At 39.1% G+C, this 18219-nt stretch overlaps 1 protein-coding gene across 1 annotated transcript in view; it reads left to right on the top strand.

The window, feature by feature from the left end:
- LOC149287918 (plasma membrane calcium-transporting ATPase 4-like) overlaps positions 1 to 17811 on the top strand; it is a 29564-nt gene extending 11753 nt beyond the window's left edge. Inside the window, exons 6-20 of the mRNA XM_089492333.1 lie at positions 471 to 506; positions 6131 to 6292; positions 6691 to 6905; positions 7023 to 7265; positions 7752 to 7993; positions 8188 to 8422; positions 8532 to 8711; positions 10035 to 10122; positions 10204 to 10310; positions 10571 to 10762; positions 11266 to 11479; positions 11737 to 11948; positions 12178 to 12285; positions 12445 to 12627; positions 17518 to 17811. Of these exons, the coding sequence (XP_089348459.1) occupies positions 471 to 506; positions 6131 to 6292; positions 6691 to 6905; positions 7023 to 7265; positions 7752 to 7993; positions 8188 to 8422; positions 8532 to 8711; positions 10035 to 10122; positions 10204 to 10310; positions 10571 to 10762; positions 11266 to 11479; positions 11737 to 11948; positions 12178 to 12285; positions 12445 to 12627; positions 17518 to 17811 (2711 nt within the window). The remainder of the gene's footprint in view (positions 1 to 470; positions 507 to 6130; positions 6293 to 6690; positions 6906 to 7022; positions 7266 to 7751; positions 7994 to 8187; positions 8423 to 8531; positions 8712 to 10034; positions 10123 to 10203; positions 10311 to 10570; positions 10763 to 11265; positions 11480 to 11736; positions 11949 to 12177; positions 12286 to 12444; positions 12628 to 17517) is intronic.
- The last annotated feature ends 408 nt before the right edge of the window (positions 17812 to 18219 follow it).

Genomic DNA, 18219 nt, shown 5'->3' with positions numbered 1-18219 from the left:
TGATAATACTCATCCTGCTATCTTATAAACCTGACCCTTTCTTTTTTGAGCAAACTTTTTGGTGATTCTGTTTTTCTTTCGGGTCATTGAATTCCCTCTGACTGTTTTCCATCTTTATTTTCTGTCTCTTATACATGTTTCTTCTTCTTGGTCTGTCTCTTTTCCCCATTATTGTTTCAAATATTTCTGCTTCTTTCATTGCTGCTTAGTGCCTTCCTGTGATCTACCATTTTACTATCTTTCTTTGTTGTTCCTATTCCTAGATCTAAAAATCTCTAGATTTCTCTGTCTCATCCTTGTATCACACTTTTCTCCCAGTTCATGGGATATTTCTGGAGTGAGGGGGCACCCTTTCATCACTTCCGTCTTAGTGGGGGGATTTCCACCTCTCTTTACTTCATGAAGTCAAAGTGACCAGAAACCCTCCTCCTTTTTTTCTTCCTTTTTTGTTTCTTTCTTTGTCCAAACAGGTAAAAAACCAGGACCTACAGAAAATCGCAACAAAGGTAAACAGCTTCTCAATAACTCTTCCCATCTCACTGAGGGAACTGACCTAATCTCACAGATAAGTCTTGTGTGGGCAACTGGTTCTTCCCCTTTCATCTGCGCAACTTAACTCTGGTGCTCAGGTCTTTTTATGGTCTCTGCTTCATCCCTGAACAAGAAATAAATCTCAATAGCGTGGGACCTTTGAATTCTTCACTTGCAAATATAAAATGTAATTATGTAATTCACACTATATGACTGGAAACACTGGATCATACAGTGTAAACAAACCGCATTAAAATAAAAGGGCCAATCAGCAACCTCCATTTCTAAAGTTGAGGAATATAGTTGTTTTTTTTTGGTTTCCTTTTCAAAGGTGCTGTTCCATCTAAACACTTCTGTTGACTGTATGGACCAATTAGAAACATCCTTCCTATTGTTGTTGACTGTGTAAACCAAATTTTTTTTTATAATTTTTGCTCGGAACACTTGTTATGTGACACAAAAGTGTGCACTGATAGGTTGTTGCTATGGAACTGAGAAAAGCTTAAAAAGAATGTGCTGATTTTAATGTATTACGTGAGTTTTGCGAAGATTTATTTGCTTAATAGCCCCCAGAGCTCAATTAATGTTTTGTTTATGTGACACAGCACCTTTTATTAGAACCTACATGTGGGATGTTGAATCCCTGCTTCTCAGGAGCCAGAACTTTTTCTTCTCTTTCTTGACCCTTACACTTTTTCATGCACAGGTGTTGGACTTAGTACTTTTATGTGGTGCTCATAATTTATCGTTCATTGGGCACTAAATATGTCCACTTTTATGTGATGTTGGATGTGTTATTACATTTTGTTTGTGTCCTGTGTGTGCTTTTACATGTTTTTGGCCTTTCACTTTGGGTGTATTTTGCTACCAGGGTTTCACCTAGCACAGCAGCGGCTCTCCTATCATATCTGTACTTTCTGCTTTCATTGTATACTTATATTTATTCCTCTGTTACCCATCTTACTGCGTCTGCAAGATCTGAAAAGCTCTCAACAAGTTCCTTTTTTGTCAAAATGCTAGTGATTGATCTGTTCACAGGAGCCACCATTTCACTTATCATCTTTGCTTATGTGCTGTATGTAAGAAATTATGACCCTCTTACAGGGATATTCTTTTAGGGAATGTGTGACGAATAAAGCACAAATACAAGCGTATAGAAAAATGTATATTGATATTGAATTAGGTCACTGTTACAGGTTATAAAACATATAACATACACAAAACATTTGATAATTATCCAAAACAAAAGGGATACTTAAACAAATTCTTGGGAAACCTTGGCTCACAGGCTTCTCCCGAACGACATCTTGCGCAGCTTCGTTCTGAGTCTCCTGACCCAGGACACTTCTGTTCACTGCGCTCTTCTTTCTCTGTCTCTTCTTTCTCCGACTCTCCTTTCTCTCTTACTCAGACTCTTCTTTCTATTGCAGCCCCTAACTAGTCATCCCAGAATTCCTTGTACCTCCCAGAAAGTGGTTCACCCAACCCCTCTTTCCAGAGATTTCCTGTATGACCCAATTATGGAGGAGACAGGTAGTCTATGCAAACATGCACACAGTTATGTTAATATACATCGAATTCAGTTGTCTGACCCCCTGTGGGGTATCCCACCTCTGTTGGAGCCTTTGTTCCAAACCCTTTGTAATGCATTACTATGCAAGTTACCTTACATTGTAAAACCAGATATCTCACCTTATAGAAACCCAAATCGTCCCCAAAACATTATGCAATAAATGTAATGTCCCATTTTAAAGGCACCCTTCATTTCTTACAGTAGGGTCTATGCTTTTCTTTAGAATGATAATAGATTTATTGTATTGCGCTTCATTGTGTTTCAGAAAACACTTTTGTCTTCTGTGATGTGTTATTGGGGAAGCTCTGTTTCTCCTCTATTAATGTGGATCTGTTACTTTACCTAAAACTACATTTTGCAATCCACAATACTTGGTTGCAAGTATTTTCACTTGTTATATGATGGTTTTGTTATTACTCTTTTTTAACACACATGACTCGGCTTGCCATGGAACAGGCGTTCTTTACGTGCTTTCACCAAAATGGTAGAAGGTGTTCACATTGGTTCGGAATGTGGCTAGGGCTGACCCTACCAATGTGACCACACTTGGCAACATGACTATTTGTGTAAATCTAATATAAGGTGCTTTCAGGCAGGGAAGCAGTTAGTTCACCCCTTCATTAAAAGGGAAAACAAATCACTGTTTAGTTTAATACGTTGAATTATTTTGATGACTGATTCATTTTTAAAGCAGCTGCTGAACTGTGGCAATTTGTGTGACCTAAAAAGCAGCACTGACCCTACATTGCATGCCTAGGTAGCTGAGCTTGTATGGGCTGCCACCATGAGGATCTTTCAAGTGTTAGCAAGTGCTTGCCGGAGGAGGACGCCGGAAATATAGTTTGTGCCTAAAGACTGTTACGTATAATGGGTAAAGGTGATGGAAAACCCTTCCACTTAAAATTAAGGGGGTAGTAGAAGTATTATTAAACACTCATCTACAGACACCAGACAAGCCAGAAGGCTCGGTTTTTCCATAAGAAATCTCATGGTGCTGCCACAACCACAAGGGATTCTGGGTAGGCGCATGCAAATAAAGTCAACAATGATCCCCTTTTGCCTCTCTATCCACTTTATACATGGAATCCTTGAAAGTAATTGCCGGCTGTACAAGCCTAAAGGCTGTTTGTGTGTAAGAGCCCATTTAGTTGACCGACTAAATGGGTACTTTAGCCTAGAACCCTGCTCGGGACTGCTTTTTTAATCCCGCTCCCGCGGAGTCACAGGAAGTGATATCACATCACGTGACTCCGCCTTGTTCCTGGGCGGAGCAAGATAGGAGACACTGTTATGGAGCAGCGAGAAGACAGCCTTGTGGGACTGCGTGGGATTACTGGGACCCGCAGGTACAGTGCCTTCCCGCCCGCGGGACCCGCCTCCCAATGCAGTCCTCTACTTTAGCCCATTTAGTTGAGCAACGATGATACCTGCAAAACAGCCATTACTCTCCCTTTAAGTAATTTCTGTTAAATTGAACATTATACCATTTTCTATCTTTGGGACTCTTGAAAGGTAGCGGTGTATTATATTATAATTGAACCAGGGTTCATGTCAGTTTTTTTGTGGTGTTAAAATTTAGTTTGATCTTACAAACAATGCTTGAGAGTTTCTTGTACACATGTATAAATAATTCTGGTGCTGCAACAGTTAACATGATTGCAGGATGTTTCTAGGCAGCAGGATGCGGGTTAAATAAACATTAACCTGATCCCTGTTTAAATAACACAAAAACAAACAAACCTTTGATCTGCAGTGCAGCACCAATTCCATATACCATACTGGAACAAAAGTGTTAAAAAACAAACAAAAACAATAAACACTATGAATGCATTTCTTTTAAACTAAAAAATGAAGTCACTGCAAAACACCCTTTATATCACTTACCCCTCCAAGTCTAAGAGACTTCCAATGCCAAAAGACAGGGCACTGCTTGGATATATGCTATACCAATAGTGAAATCACTTTGGAGCATAGGTACTGTTGTGTATATTTTTAATTCTGTCCACTATCCTCTAATGTAATTTTCCATAATAACATTATTCAAACCCTAGACCAGAGCTTTTTGGGGGTTTTTTAAGTGTTAATCCCCATCCAATTTAACAAGTGTTGGTGCTATATATAAAAAAAATATTATATTTCCTTTGTCCTCAGCAAATAATAAAGATAGTAGATTATAGTAAAGATAAGTCTTTGTGGTCCACAAAAAAAGATTTGTTTTGACAGGTTTGTTAACAAAATATAATTGAATATTTACATTTGGGTGTCACTGAAATGGATCTAAAGTATTTTCCTTTGGTTGACTTCATATTGAAAATCATACGCATTAATGAAAGTCTTGGGTACGGCTTGAATATTTCATATTTCAATAAAGGATTGAAAGGGAGGCAAAATACTATCCGTTGTGACTGTGCTCATTAATAGGTGATGGTGAAAAGAGATGACTAATTCATGGCCACATATGATTTCTGGATTTCACCACATACAGTAGGTTCCAAAAGGCTGGTCCACTACCACAATCTGCTTTCATTTCAGACTTGTTTGATACACAGCATTCTATCGCTCCTTTACAGTATCTAAGAGAGTGTCTAGAGAGGTCGGTGTGTTGCACCTTCTCAAACGTGCCCAAAGATGTTTAATGGTGTTGGGGACCAGTGATTTTGGTGGGAAAGCCATGCAAATTAGCACAATCTGGTGTTAACAGTCAGATATGACTCGCATAGCTAGCATATCAGCAAAATGTTATGTGACGAGAATATTCATACATGAATATTCATATAAATGGACATTTATATGAAAAAGTTAAGGAATGATTTGCCTCAGTGTTGAGTGATGTTTTCATGAATAATAAGTATCAATTGATCACTGTGTTTTAAAACTACTTAATAAATGGTCCAATAAAACCGTTTAGTGATGTTGGACCCAGACTTTAGGATCCTTTTTGTATGTATTTAAAAAAATAAACAATTCACAAGATGGAGAGTAAAGAAAGACCTAGGGTGGATGTTCTTCAGCCCCTTGAAGGCAGTAATGGGTGAGCTTACAAACAACTGTAGTCATACCTTTAACCATTAAGCACATAGAAATTAATTACAGATCTGAGTGACAGCCATGTCTTGACTTCAGTATCCACCTAGCTGGTGAGAGTCCTGAGGAGCAGCTTTTATTTTTTGCTTTCACCTGACTATTCACTATTCAGAAAAGGGTCTTCTTCTCTGTAATTTTGCAAGCCTTTAACTGGACTGTTTCTTGTTTTGGTGGTTTTGTCAATTTAGCGATTGACTTGTTCAGACCATATATTGGTCTTTGCTTTTTTATAGCATAAGGCCATAGGCAGACAACATTTTATGTTTTGATGGCAAGATGACCATAAAAAATGTCTGTCTATTATCTGACAAGAAAATAATTTCTTTAAGTTTAAATATTTGATATTGATGTCTTACCCCTCCCCACCACCAAACAATCAATGCTTACAATGTATTGTCCTATTTGTTAGTGTTCTAGCCAACACTGAGTTTCTGAGAGGCTCGAGTGCACTTTGGTTTATTACCAATTGCTCTAATATCAGCTTTATCCATTGGCACACTGCTGCAATGTAGGCAGAGGTGTAGGAATGTGAGAAGAAATCCTGCCATCAAATATACAACAAGTGAAAGAATGTCAGTGCACCGCTACTCCTTTCTAAAACGTATCAATTGCCCTTAACCACGCATTTTAATACACAGGTGGAAATGGGACGTACTAAGCTGGACTCACTACTAACACACCATTTTGTGCAGGGTTTCCCACCATGTCTTTTGTATCTTACTTTTTTGTTTTATGTTTTTCTTTTCTTATTTCTTCCTTACACTTTCACATACACCTTTTTAAAAGCTCTTTGATCACTGCTCCCTGGTAATTTTGTCTAAGCTCACTTTTGGTTGTGCTGTGGCTTGTTGGTCCTGTGTCCTCTTTGCTGTCTATGTCTTATTCACAGTGAGCCTTGCTGTATTTCTAACCTGACCGCTATATATTTCACTCATTTTCCAGCCAAAGCTCAGGATGGTGTAGCTCTGGAAATTCAACCTCTGAAGAGTGAGGAGGGGGTTGAGAGCGAAGAAAAGGAGAAAAAAGTGATTAAAGTTCCAAAGAAGGAAAAATCTGTCCTGCAAGGAAAGCTGACCCGACTAGCAGTGCAGATTGGGAAAGCAGGTATAACAAATTGGGGAATAGGGAAACTAGTAGTTTAGTGAGTTATTACAAAAGAAAAGCAACAGTGTGGAAAAAAGTATTGTAAATATTTTACATATATTATATGATGTAAGGAGCATAATGTATAAATATGCATGGCAAAGACATTAAAAGGAGTAAGTATTTTAAGTTCATTCAGGAACCATGACATACAGTAGGACAAACTTCTAAGGCCAGAAGGCTCACTAGTGTTGTGGTATAACCCTTTCAAAGAACTGTTTAATTTATTCTGTAATTTTGAAAGGTACTACAGTCTTCGCTTTGTAAATGTTTTTATAATATTTTAGCAAAAAAAATGGATTGTGTGTGAAATTTGTGCACAAAATCTAAAAATATTTTTTGCACCCTAACCATTTCAGGCCTCATCATGTCTGCCATTACGGTCATAATTTTGGTACTGTACTTTGTAATTCACACGTTTGGCGTGATGGGACGTCCGTGGTTGGCAGAGTGCACTCCCATTTACATCCAGTATTTTGTCAAGTTTTTCATCATTGGTGTCACGGTGCTGGTCGTAGCAGTTCCTGAAGGGCTGCCTCTTGCAGTCACAATATCCCTGGCTTACTCTGTCAAGGTTAGTGGTTTCAGATACTTTGGTTGTTGGATGTATGGAATTTATTTGGACAATCCTTTTTTTTTTTTTTTTTTTTTTGGACTGGTTAAAACCTTAACCTTCCTATTTCCTTCTCAGAAAATGATGAAGGACAATAACCTTGTGCGCCATCTGGATGCCTGCGAAACCATGGGTAATGCTACAGCCATCTGCTCAGACAAGACAGGCACTTTGACTATGAACCGCATGACTGTTGTTCAAGCTTATGTTGGTGGCACGCACTATCGTCAAATTCCTGATCCTGAAGCACTTAACCCCAAGATGCTTGAGCTGATTGTCAATGGGATTTCTGTCAACTCAGCATACACTTCGAAAATCCTGGTAAGAATTGAAAGCACCCTCCGTTTCTTAATATGTAAATAGGATAAGGGGCTTTTGGGAATGGATATTTCGTAGCCTGAGACGCTCTTCACTGGCTCTGAAAACAACATTTATACAGATTTTTTTCTAAACATAGTGGTGTGCTGTACCTGCATCAATGTCATTTGAAACACTGCAAACCATTAAACCTGTTTCCTTACATACATGCATTTGTGCAATGGATGAGAATAATCTGAATGATTCACGCTCGATATATTGAGTTTTCAGGGATTAATTTGTTTTCTTGTAGCTGCTATTTATGCAGTGGAGCATCCTGTGTTTCTTTCAAGTTCCTGTAAATTAGATGTCACTGCAAATTTTATTTGCATGCATAAAAGGCACACATTGGCAGTTGTTTTTCTCCTTTAATGTATTTGTGACTCTTTTTTGCAGTTTGCTTTCTACATATTGGTTGTCATATTTTTTTTCTCTTCCTTACAACTTCAGCCGCCTGAGAAAGAAGGTGGTCTTCCCCGGCAGGTGGGCAACAAGACAGAATGTGCCCTGCTTGGCTTTGTGTTGGATCTAAAGCAAGATTACCAGGCTGTACGCAATGAGATTCCGGAGGAGAAACTGTATAAGGTTTATACCTTCAACTCAGTGCGCAAATCCATGAGTACAGTACTGAGCGAACCATCAGGGGGATTTCGGATGTACAGCAAGGGAGCTTCTGAAATCATCCTGCGCAAGTAAGCATACAACTCATTGGATGTAAAGGTTTTGAGACCAATTCAGGAAAATAGTGTAAGCAACTAAATACAGCCAGGGTCACGATGTGGAAATAAAAATAAGGGACAAATACTGCACAAAGACAGAGGTTCCAGTTTCAGGTCAATCTCTTTGCATATCCAAAAATTTATTTTACACCTTCTCGTTCTCACAGATGTACACAGATTTTAGACCAAGAAGGGGAATTGGGTCCTTTCAAGTCAAGAGACCGAGATGAGATGGTAAAGAAGGTGATTGAACCTATGGCATGTGATGGATTACGTACTATCTGTCTGGCATATCGTGACTTCCCTGCGGGAACAGAGCCTGATTGGGACAATGAGGGAAACATTCTGTCTGATCTCACCTGCATCTCTGTAGTTGGCATAGAAGATCCTGTCAGACCAGAGGTAGTACATTCTGTATTTATTATACTCGTATAATGAAAGCAATGGTTCGTTTCATAATTTGAACATGTTCTTTCTCCTCTAATTTCTTCTGGCTAACATGTATTCACAGGTGCCCGAAGCTATCCAGATGTGCCAACGTGCAGGGATCACTGTGCGCATGGTAACTGGTGACAATATAAATACGGCTCGTGCCATTGCTACCAAGTGTGGAATCTTGCAGCCTGGGGAAGACTTCCTGTGCTTGGAAGGAAAGGAATTTAACACGCTTATCCGGAATGAAAAAGGGGAGGTGAGGAAGATAAGGAAATTGTGGAATTGCTTCTTTAGGAGACACTTTTTTTGTGGTACTAAATCACAATGTATTGCAAAGCTTATTGTCTTATTAAAGCAAATATAAGTATTTACAGTGAAAGGTTAACCAAATGAATAGATGGGGACAAAAAAAAAGCTGAACGTGCCATTTCATTCTATGTGTTCACGGTAACTACACACATTTCACTTCCACAATCTTATCAATTTTTACCATAACTGCTTGGCAAAATGGTTGACAGTCCTTGTAATATACTTAATGAATCCTAGAGGTTTTCTCGTATTTCATATTGATGTTTCCCGGAATGTAACACTTGCTACATTCAGTATTAGATTATGTGGAGGACCATGCTGATTAGCGGCAATGGATCAAAAGTCAATAGTTAAACTAACACTGTAGGATATCTCCAAATGTCATTATATTTTACATTCAGACAAGGTAAATATTTTGTATTAATTGTAGACATGAAGGGGAGTTATCCTAATTAATTTCTGGGCTGCATGTCATGTTTATTGTAAGACAAAAACACACAGCGCTGTAAATGTGTCCCAATGTAAGCACAGTCGTGTAGCCCAGAAAGACTGAACATTGTTGTTGCAGCTGTCCTTCAGTAAGGATAATTGGCCATTGTGTCAGTCTATTATGTAGAATGGAACACACTCTTGGGTTAAGAAGGTTTGAGAGTATTGCTGGCATTAAAGGGTTGAGGGGTAATGTTTAGTGTAAGAAAGATTAGTGACAAAATAAAACCGTAAAATGGTCTTGTTGTTTAAGATAATGAAATATTTGAATATAGTATATTGTAGACATGACAAACCTGAGGTTTACTTGCACTTAATTGTTGATCATTTTATAAACATTTATACATATATTGTTTATGTGTAATAACAGCGGTCATAGTCCATTCATTTTGCCTAGCCTGTCTAGCAGGCATCTGTGCCAGTGGTCATGGAGCTGCTGACAAATGTCAACAAGCAGCTGCTGGGTGAACAAGAATCATTTCTCTGAAGCTCTGATGTGATTGCAGCAACAGAGAAGGACAATAAAGCTTCACTGATTACAAAAACTAAAATAGTGCTCTAGGGCATAACATAATGATGGTCGCTTTATTTAGGGTTACTCCCCAGAAGTGACATTTCTGAGTTGTATTTTGGTTTACACCTCACACCCACAGCCCAATGGTACTTGAACAATTGAATCATTGCATTTTTGCCTTTTGGTTTTACTCGTTTTGCTGTTACTGTTTATGATGTCTAATTATGTGTTTTTGTATGCGTCATCTTCCTCTTTTCTGTCTGCTAGGTAGAGCAGGAGAAGTTGGATAAAGTGTGGCCTAGACTTCGTGTTCTGGCTCGATCATCCCCCACAGACAAACATACATTAGTGAAAGGTAAAAATGTTTCTGTGTGTAAAATGTGCCATTTAATCACAAGTTGTTGCAGAGGAACATGACTTATGTTTTTTGTTGTAGGTATAATTGACAGTACAGTAGAAGAACAGAGGCAGGTGGTGGCTGTGACAGGTGATGGTACGAACGATGGACCAGCACTGAAAAAGGCTGATGTGGGATTTGCTATGGTACGTTCAGACTATGTGATACATTGATCCTGCTAACCCCTTAATGACAAAGGCTGTACGGGATCAAAATGCATTGTTTTCAACCCATTTTCCTTAAGGGAATAAAAGGTTTTTGTGTTATTCTTGCAATTTATTTTATAATGCTAAAATGCTGACTGTCATATCCTGATAATCTTCTCTAACGCTTTACAGTAAATGCATCATTTGTGATTTCCTTGCCGTCCCGTGTGCAAGCACTCAGGCTGTCCTTTCTTTCACAGGGTATTGCTGGCACAGATGTGGCAAAGGAAGCTTCAGACATTATCCTGACAGATGATAATTTCTCCAGCATTGTGAAGGCGGTCATGTGGGGTCGCAATGTATATGACAGCATCTCCAAATTTCTGCAGTTTCAGCTAACCGTTAACGTTGTGGCAGTAATTGTGGCTTTTACTGGAGCCTGCATAACCCAGGCATGTGGTATTCTTCCCCCAAACACCGTCCCCAAAGTATTCTGAATTCAAATAGTCAAGAAGCACTAGACATACATTATTTCACATGACATTTAATCTTCTAAGTCCCTTGGAATTACATCATTGTCTTGCAGATTGCTGATTTTGAGGGTCCAACTTTGTGTAAGCAGATATCCAGGGTTTGTTTTTTCACACTGTATTTCGAGAAGTCATATTGTGACTCTACTTTTAAACCTATTTCTCTAAATTAGATAACTGTACACATATCAAATGTGAATAGTCTGCCTAAAATTCTTACATGAATACTTAAACTCCAAAACAACATGTGTATCTTGAACATGGATACCACAATCTTTACTCGATCATGAACATTCTCTGATTCCATGCCCATTGATTCTTCCTTGCTCTTTTTGCTAATTTTCTTGCTCAAGACACCCTTGGCAATATTCTTCAGCAGGGGGGGAAATGGAACAATGCATAACACTGATTTTCCTGTGGTGCAGGATTCTCCACTGAAGGCTGTACAGATGCTGTGGGTCAATCTGATCATGGACACTTTTGCTTCTCTGGCACTGGCTACAGAGCCTCCCACTCAATCCTTACTTCTTAGAAGACCATATGGGCGCAACAAGCCTCTCATCTCCCGCACTATGATGAAAAACATTCTTGGACATGCTGTGTATCAACTGACTATCATCTTCACTCTACTTTTTGCAGGTCAGGCTTATACTTTGAGGCTTTATACATTCTTTGGACTAAAAATTCATTGTATCATTGTGTAGTTTTGGCTATTCATTTCTACGTAGGCTGGGCTATTTTATCTTCTCCACATGTCTTCCCTTTATCTAAACCATGTGCCCTATAAAAGTTCCCTCTTTCTTTATACACAGTGTCAATCATTGCATTATATGTTCTTTCTTTTCCCTGTAAAGGTCTTCCCATATTACATTTCTCTGTCTCTGTTTTCATTACAGGCGAGACATTTTTTGACATTGACAGTGGAAGGAATGCACCCTTGCATTCACCTCCTTCAGAACACTACACCATTGTCTTCAACACTTTTGTTATGATGCAGCTTTTTAATGAAATTAATGCTCGCAAGATACATGGAGAGCGCAATGTCTTTGACAATATCTTCCGGAACCCAATCTTTTGTGCTGTGGTACTGGGTACTTTTGGGGCACAGGTATCAAGTCTATGTAACTTTCCCTTTAAGAGTGACTTTTTTCCCCTGTGTATTATGACTTCCATCTCTACCATTTCTTTAAATTATTTTCTGTGTCCAACCTCTTATCTTTCCTCATATTGCCATACCTTCTACCCTTTTGATTATTCATTCTGCCACATTGTTTCCTGCCTTGTCATTAACATTGTTAATATTTTGCCATTAAATATTCCCTTCTCCCTGTCTGCAGATCATAATTGTTGAGTTTGGAGGAAAGCCATTCAGCTGTTCAGGACTCTCTTTATCCCAGTGGTTCTGGTGTATATTCATTGGTGTGGGCGAGCTGCTTTGGGGCCAGGTTGGTGTCAAATATCTAATCTTTTGAAAGTATTAATTTTTCCTTTGAACGTTTGCTTTTCTGGTTTTTTTTTTTTTTTCCTTTACATAGTCTGGAAGTCTACTATACCTCTGCACCTTCTCTTTATATCAGTTTTTCTGTTTGCCTTTCTCCTTGTAGCTGATATGTACAGTTCCCACCAGTCGGCTCAAGTTCCTGAAGGAGGCTGGGCATGGTCCAATGAAAGAAGAAATTCAGCATGAGGAACTCCAAGAGGATGTGGATGAGATAGACCATGCAGAGATGGAAATGAGAAGAGGCCAGATCCTATGGTTCAGAGGTCTCAACCGAATCCAGACTCAGGTACTTTATTTTTTTATTTTTTTTTGACAGTTCTTCCGTGCCTTTCTAAAACCCTTTTTCCGACTGAATTCTGCTCTGAAGTAAGGTTGCAAATGCAGCCAAATAAAAGTTGGGAATCTTTTTTTGTCGATACAAACTAGGAAAATACCAATTTTCTAACTGATCCCTATACTTAACTGCATACTACCTCAAGAATTATTATTCAAAGGTTAACAAATATCACCTTTTGTCAATATATTAAGTACCTTGTTGTATTTGACTGGGTCGTCCATACAGACAACTGTACCCAGAGCGCCCAAAGATGGTGTACAGGAGTTATTGCGCAGTAGCGGAATTGGACAGGGCCTGGTGCAGGGCAACTGCACTCTTCCGGGTGATGAGCACCTAGGGTTGTGTGGCCACATTCCAGGGCCCTGACATAGCAGCGGATGTTGTCCAGTTCAAAACAAAACTTGGTGATATCTTGCAGGCACCCTGGAGCACGTATGAGACATAGCTCTACAGAGAAATGGGCAGGATGCTGCAGGCTGGGAGTAGGGAAGCTAAGCAGAGAAACAGCAGGAACATAGCAAGACATGGGGACAGAGCAAGGAACATAACCAGACAAGACACACATACAAAGGACAGGGAACAAGGCAAGGAACACAGGGGAAGGAGTGAGGAGCCGAGATCCTCAGATGCTTCTCCTTTAAGCAAGGATAAGATATCTTAACTGGGACATGGGGAGAGGAGAGAGCAATCAAAATCCTCAGATGATTCAGGGAAAATAGGGCAAAGGCACATAAAAGACAGACACAGGAACTAGCCTAGGACTATATGATAACAATTGGAAATTTAGTCACAAGCAGTACGCCAAAGTACTCCAATATTTGGTGGGTCCTAGCGGTAAACCCTACCTACTGAATTTCTAAAGCTGAAACTAAACATTAAATCTAAACAGAACATAAAACATACCTATCGACTGCAGACTGAGACAAACGGGTGGGGCACAACTTATAAAGGAAACAGAAGCTGAAGCTAAGAGCAGGACTGAAACAAAGTATCAAAAGTAAACGGCAGAGCACATGGAAATCCAGGAATGGATTACAGCAAAGGGGGGAACTGTCGCAAGACAGGAAAAACTAGGCTTCGCACCCTGAATGGGCCTGACATTGACATCATAAAGGGTTTGTATCCTGTTTTATATCAGTTGTAATTAGTTGCATATTGTCTTGGGTTGTTTTTTTTTTTGTTGTTTTTTTTAACAGGCAAGCTGATGGGTATATAGAGCATTAAACCTGACATTTTTCCTGACCTGTCAAACTTTAACAATAGAGGATAGAGGTGCAATCACTTTCACCACATGTTCTTAGTGACCTAGTCTGCTGCATCTGCAGCGGTATAGTTTTGATTACCCTCATCCTTTATACTGAACCACGATTAACAAGCACCCAGAGTTCACCCTCTTGTGGTGCGACAGGTTTGCATTTGGGACAAGAGATAAGAAAATGGTTGTTAGAATCCACCACCCTCGCTAGTTTTTAAGGTGCTATTTGACGCGTATGAGTTTTACGAGGTTTTTTTTCATTACTTTACCATTTTGTCATTAACCAGTAATCCCCCTTTTTATAATTCTTTATCAGAATGCTTTTTTTTCTTAAGAACAAGGGCTAATACTACAAGTAAGTTTGCATGTAAAAAAGATTATCTGACTTGTTTTTATTTTTCAAACATATATCCATTTGGAACGCATCACAGAAAATTTCTGACTTGCAGTAAAAGTGTAGTATTGACTGAGCTGAAAACAGCATTTTTTTTAATGTTCAAAAGCAGAAATGTGTGTTATTTTCTCTCTCTAATATCTGGTTAAGTCTGTTTCTTCCAAAACTAATAATTTGTGATATGAAATCATTGGTCTTCCTTATGCCAATCCACATTCCCTCTTTCCCAGCTTCCGCCTACAATCATGCTTATTTTTCTCTAAACACCCCTATGTATGTTTCTCTCTAATTCACCTTAAATTTTATTAAGCACCACCATTTATGCTTCTCTAATTCACCTTTAGATTTTGTTTTCAAGGATGTCAAACTCCGGGGCTTAAAGGGCCAAAACCAGACCAGCCATTTTAGATATACCAGCATGAGCACAGACAGTTAAAATGTACAGAACCCATTGCATCCCTTGTGTTGAAACCAAAGATTTATCGAAATCCTGGTATATTTTTGGTCCTTAAGGCCTGGAGTTTTTTCTCTTTACTTTATTTTATAGTCAAACTCTCTCTATTTCCTACTGACTTTTGATTTTGTTTCCCTTATTTCGCTATTTGGGTTCTTGCACTGCCTTGCCCTTTTCCCTCTTTTTATTCTCTATTTTTCTCCTACCTCCTCCTCCTCTGACTTTGGTGTGTCTCCCTCTGATTCCTTACAGATGGACGTAGTTTATACATTCCAGACGGGCGGTACCTCTTTACAAGGGGCTCTGAGGCGCCAGCCTTCCACCATTAGCCAGCACCTCGATGCTAAACATGTCTCTAGCCCAACACACGTAGCTCTGTCCTCTGCTACCTCTCCCCCAGCCACTTCTGCTGCTGCTTCTGTGGGCAGTGAGTTCAACACTATTACAATGCATGCTGTGCACTTCGGCTGCTGGTCACTGCTCTTTTCTGTCTGTCTCTTAATACTGTCCTTTTCTAAAATAACCAGGGAATCTAACAAAGGCATGCGTACCACTCAACCTTGGGTCGTTGCAAGGGAGCACTTTTTCTTTCCCTTGCCTTTTTGTTTTGTTCTGTTTCTTTTCTCGATTGTGTCTGTTATTTTGAATGCTCTTTTTTTTTTTCCTTGCTTTTTCTACTCACAGGTGGCAGACCAATTCTCACAAACAATGAAGAAACACACATCCTCTAGAACATTGTCAGATTTGGTTAAATGAACAAAGTTCCCATCATTAGTATAACTTTCCCTAGCAATTTTAATTGGGGCCATATGATTTTGGAGAGGAAGTTGGTTCATGTTAGCAGGCACAGGTTCGTTAGTAGAGATTATTGCTGAGATTTTATTTTGAGTTGCTGCACTGCAACCTTTCTAGTGTTTCTGGTACAAGATTCTAGCGGTTTACTGTAACTGTCACAATGCTAAGAGTTCTGAGATTACTTAACTTCAAGCAAGTGGCTTATCCATAGTTTATTTGTCTTGACAAAATGTAATTTATCCAGAAGTCAAGTTGAAAACCAGTTGCTTTTTACAAAAAAAAAGTGAATTAACAAAAATCATCACCACTTAACCTTAGGAGTTAGCCCCAGGTAGAACAGCTGGATCTACTGGGATTTATGAAATATACTAGGTAGCAAACCATTTAACAACAGTTTATTATTATTTTTTTATGTATTTGTATTTTGCTGTTGTAGGCTGGTTTCACTTGTCCATTGACAACATCCTGGATGTTTTTATTTTGTTTGGGGGATTTATTTTACAGGACATTGTACAATTTCACGTTAAGTGCTTGCTTTTCGAACATCATACAGTAATCTTTTAACAGGAAATGCAATATATATAGAGATGAACAAGCCAGGAACATGCCAAACTCTGCCCTGACCCCCTGTGCCCAACACTGATCCCAACAGAAACAAAGGTCCTTACAAGCTTCCATCTAAACTTTCAAAGAACATACATTATTAACTAACTCTGTAAGGAGCCCACACATTCTACTAAGTTGCTTGCCATCAAATGAACATTCACACAACAAAAACCAAATAAGGTTAAATACCACAAACCGATACACTGTGTCCATAAAGCAACAAATATCTAGAGTAATGTTACTATTAACATAATGAAGATGCTTCTTTCATTGTTCATTTCAAAATCAAATTTCAGAGGGATCTTGGATTTACATCCTACTTCTACAAGGATTTTCTACTGTAAAAGATTTCAGTCCTGGTTGCACCACTGAGTTACTTCAGTTTTTCAGCTGAATGTCTGCATGGGATGCCCTGATGCCTGCAACATTTGCATGTTTGCTTTTCTGAGTTTAGAACATTGTGTTTTGTGGGGATTAAAGGTGCAGACCTGCTTAGAACTACACTTGAAAACCTCAGTATGAGGACTGATGGACTGTAGATTATAAATAAACATCTAATCTTAAAGTTTTTGATGGCCGGTATACACAATGACCTCCTTAATATTGGTTAACAAAGCTCATAAATGCACGGCCAGACTTTAAAGATGAGCGAAAGTGTGTTCCTTCAGTACAAATGAGCATGTAATTTCTGAAAGCTGGGGCTGCAACTTTAATGGCCTTAATTTGTAATGTTAATGACGGTTTGAGAATTTGCTCATACCAAAGATCTCTATCCTTGTGTGGTATGCCTTGTGATTTTTAGTGCACAGAAGACTTTATTTGTGTTTTTTTGTTATGTGTGGGTTTTTTTACATATATTTTGTGTGTAATGTTTTGACTTGTGAATGTCTTGCAAGACTTTTCATTTTTAAATAATCCGTTAATCCATTCCCACTAGAGAACTGCTGGGAGCTAATAATGTAATGTAGCCCTCAAAAAAACCCTGTAAGATGCCGTTCTTCAGTAGCTGTTGCCCAGCACGTTTTTCGTTTCTGTTCATCGACATTTCGGACCTGAGAGACTTTAACTTCAACTTTTTATTCCATGTATTTGGTTAATTTTTTATTTATTGCGGGTGGCTCCAAAAAGCCTTTTGTTCCATTTATATTTCTGTTTTCTTTTTTTTTTCACACTTTTTTTTCTGTGTCGTGCACACACACACATTTATCTTTGTTCTTTCTCTGTTCTTTCAGTTCTATTATTATTCTCTCAGTCTCTCAAGCATTCTTCCTCTCTATCCTTGGCACTAAGTCCAGTGGTCTCACACACTGCTTTTTTGTCTTTTCCCTGTAACAGATTAAAGTGGTGAATGCGTTCCGCAGCTCCCTGTATGAGGGGCTGGAGAAGCCACAAGCCCGCAGTGCCATCCATAGCTTCATGACCCACCCTGAGTTCATGCCACGGGAAGCGGGATCTGCCCCTTCACTCACAGACAGTGACAGCGAGGGTGAGGAATCTCGGGGTCTCCTGAAAGGACACGAAGAACAGACGCACAACCATAACAACAACTCCTCTACTGAACCGTGCCCAACAGAAATCAAAGTGTCCCCATCTGAGAGCCCCATGCACAGCATGGAGACCTCCATTTGATACCAACCTTAAAGGCCTTCTCAGCTGGGCATCTATATGAGGTCACCGCTCCTAACCCTGCGGTCCTGTTCTGTCGCTACCTTTGTCCCATTGCAAATCCACCATCAATTCATCATCCTTGCAAATATGAGCCAAATGCAGAACTCTAGACACTAACACACACACACATACAGCCACAAACTGTCAAAAATGGGAAACAAACAGCCCTAATACTAAACTCACACACCATACACAGACTAAGCTATGGCGGAGAGCCTAATATAGCCTTTCTTGATCTGTATCGTCCTATGCTTTGTATGTGTATACGTATATTAAAAAAGTATAACAATCCATTAAACTATTTTATGTAAAAACACTCAAAATGATACAATACAGTATTAATTTGAACTTTCATGCAGTACAGCCATA

This window comes from Sceloporus occidentalis, unplaced genomic scaffold (genome assembly GCF_023333645.1).
Source record: "Sceloporus occidentalis isolate IW3139 unplaced genomic scaffold, rSceOcc1.0.p SCAF_55, whole genome shotgun sequence".
NCBI lineage: Eukaryota > Metazoa > Chordata > Lepidosauria > Squamata > Phrynosomatidae > Sceloporus > Sceloporus occidentalis.
This window is presented reverse-complemented; position numbering and strand designations above follow the sequence as displayed.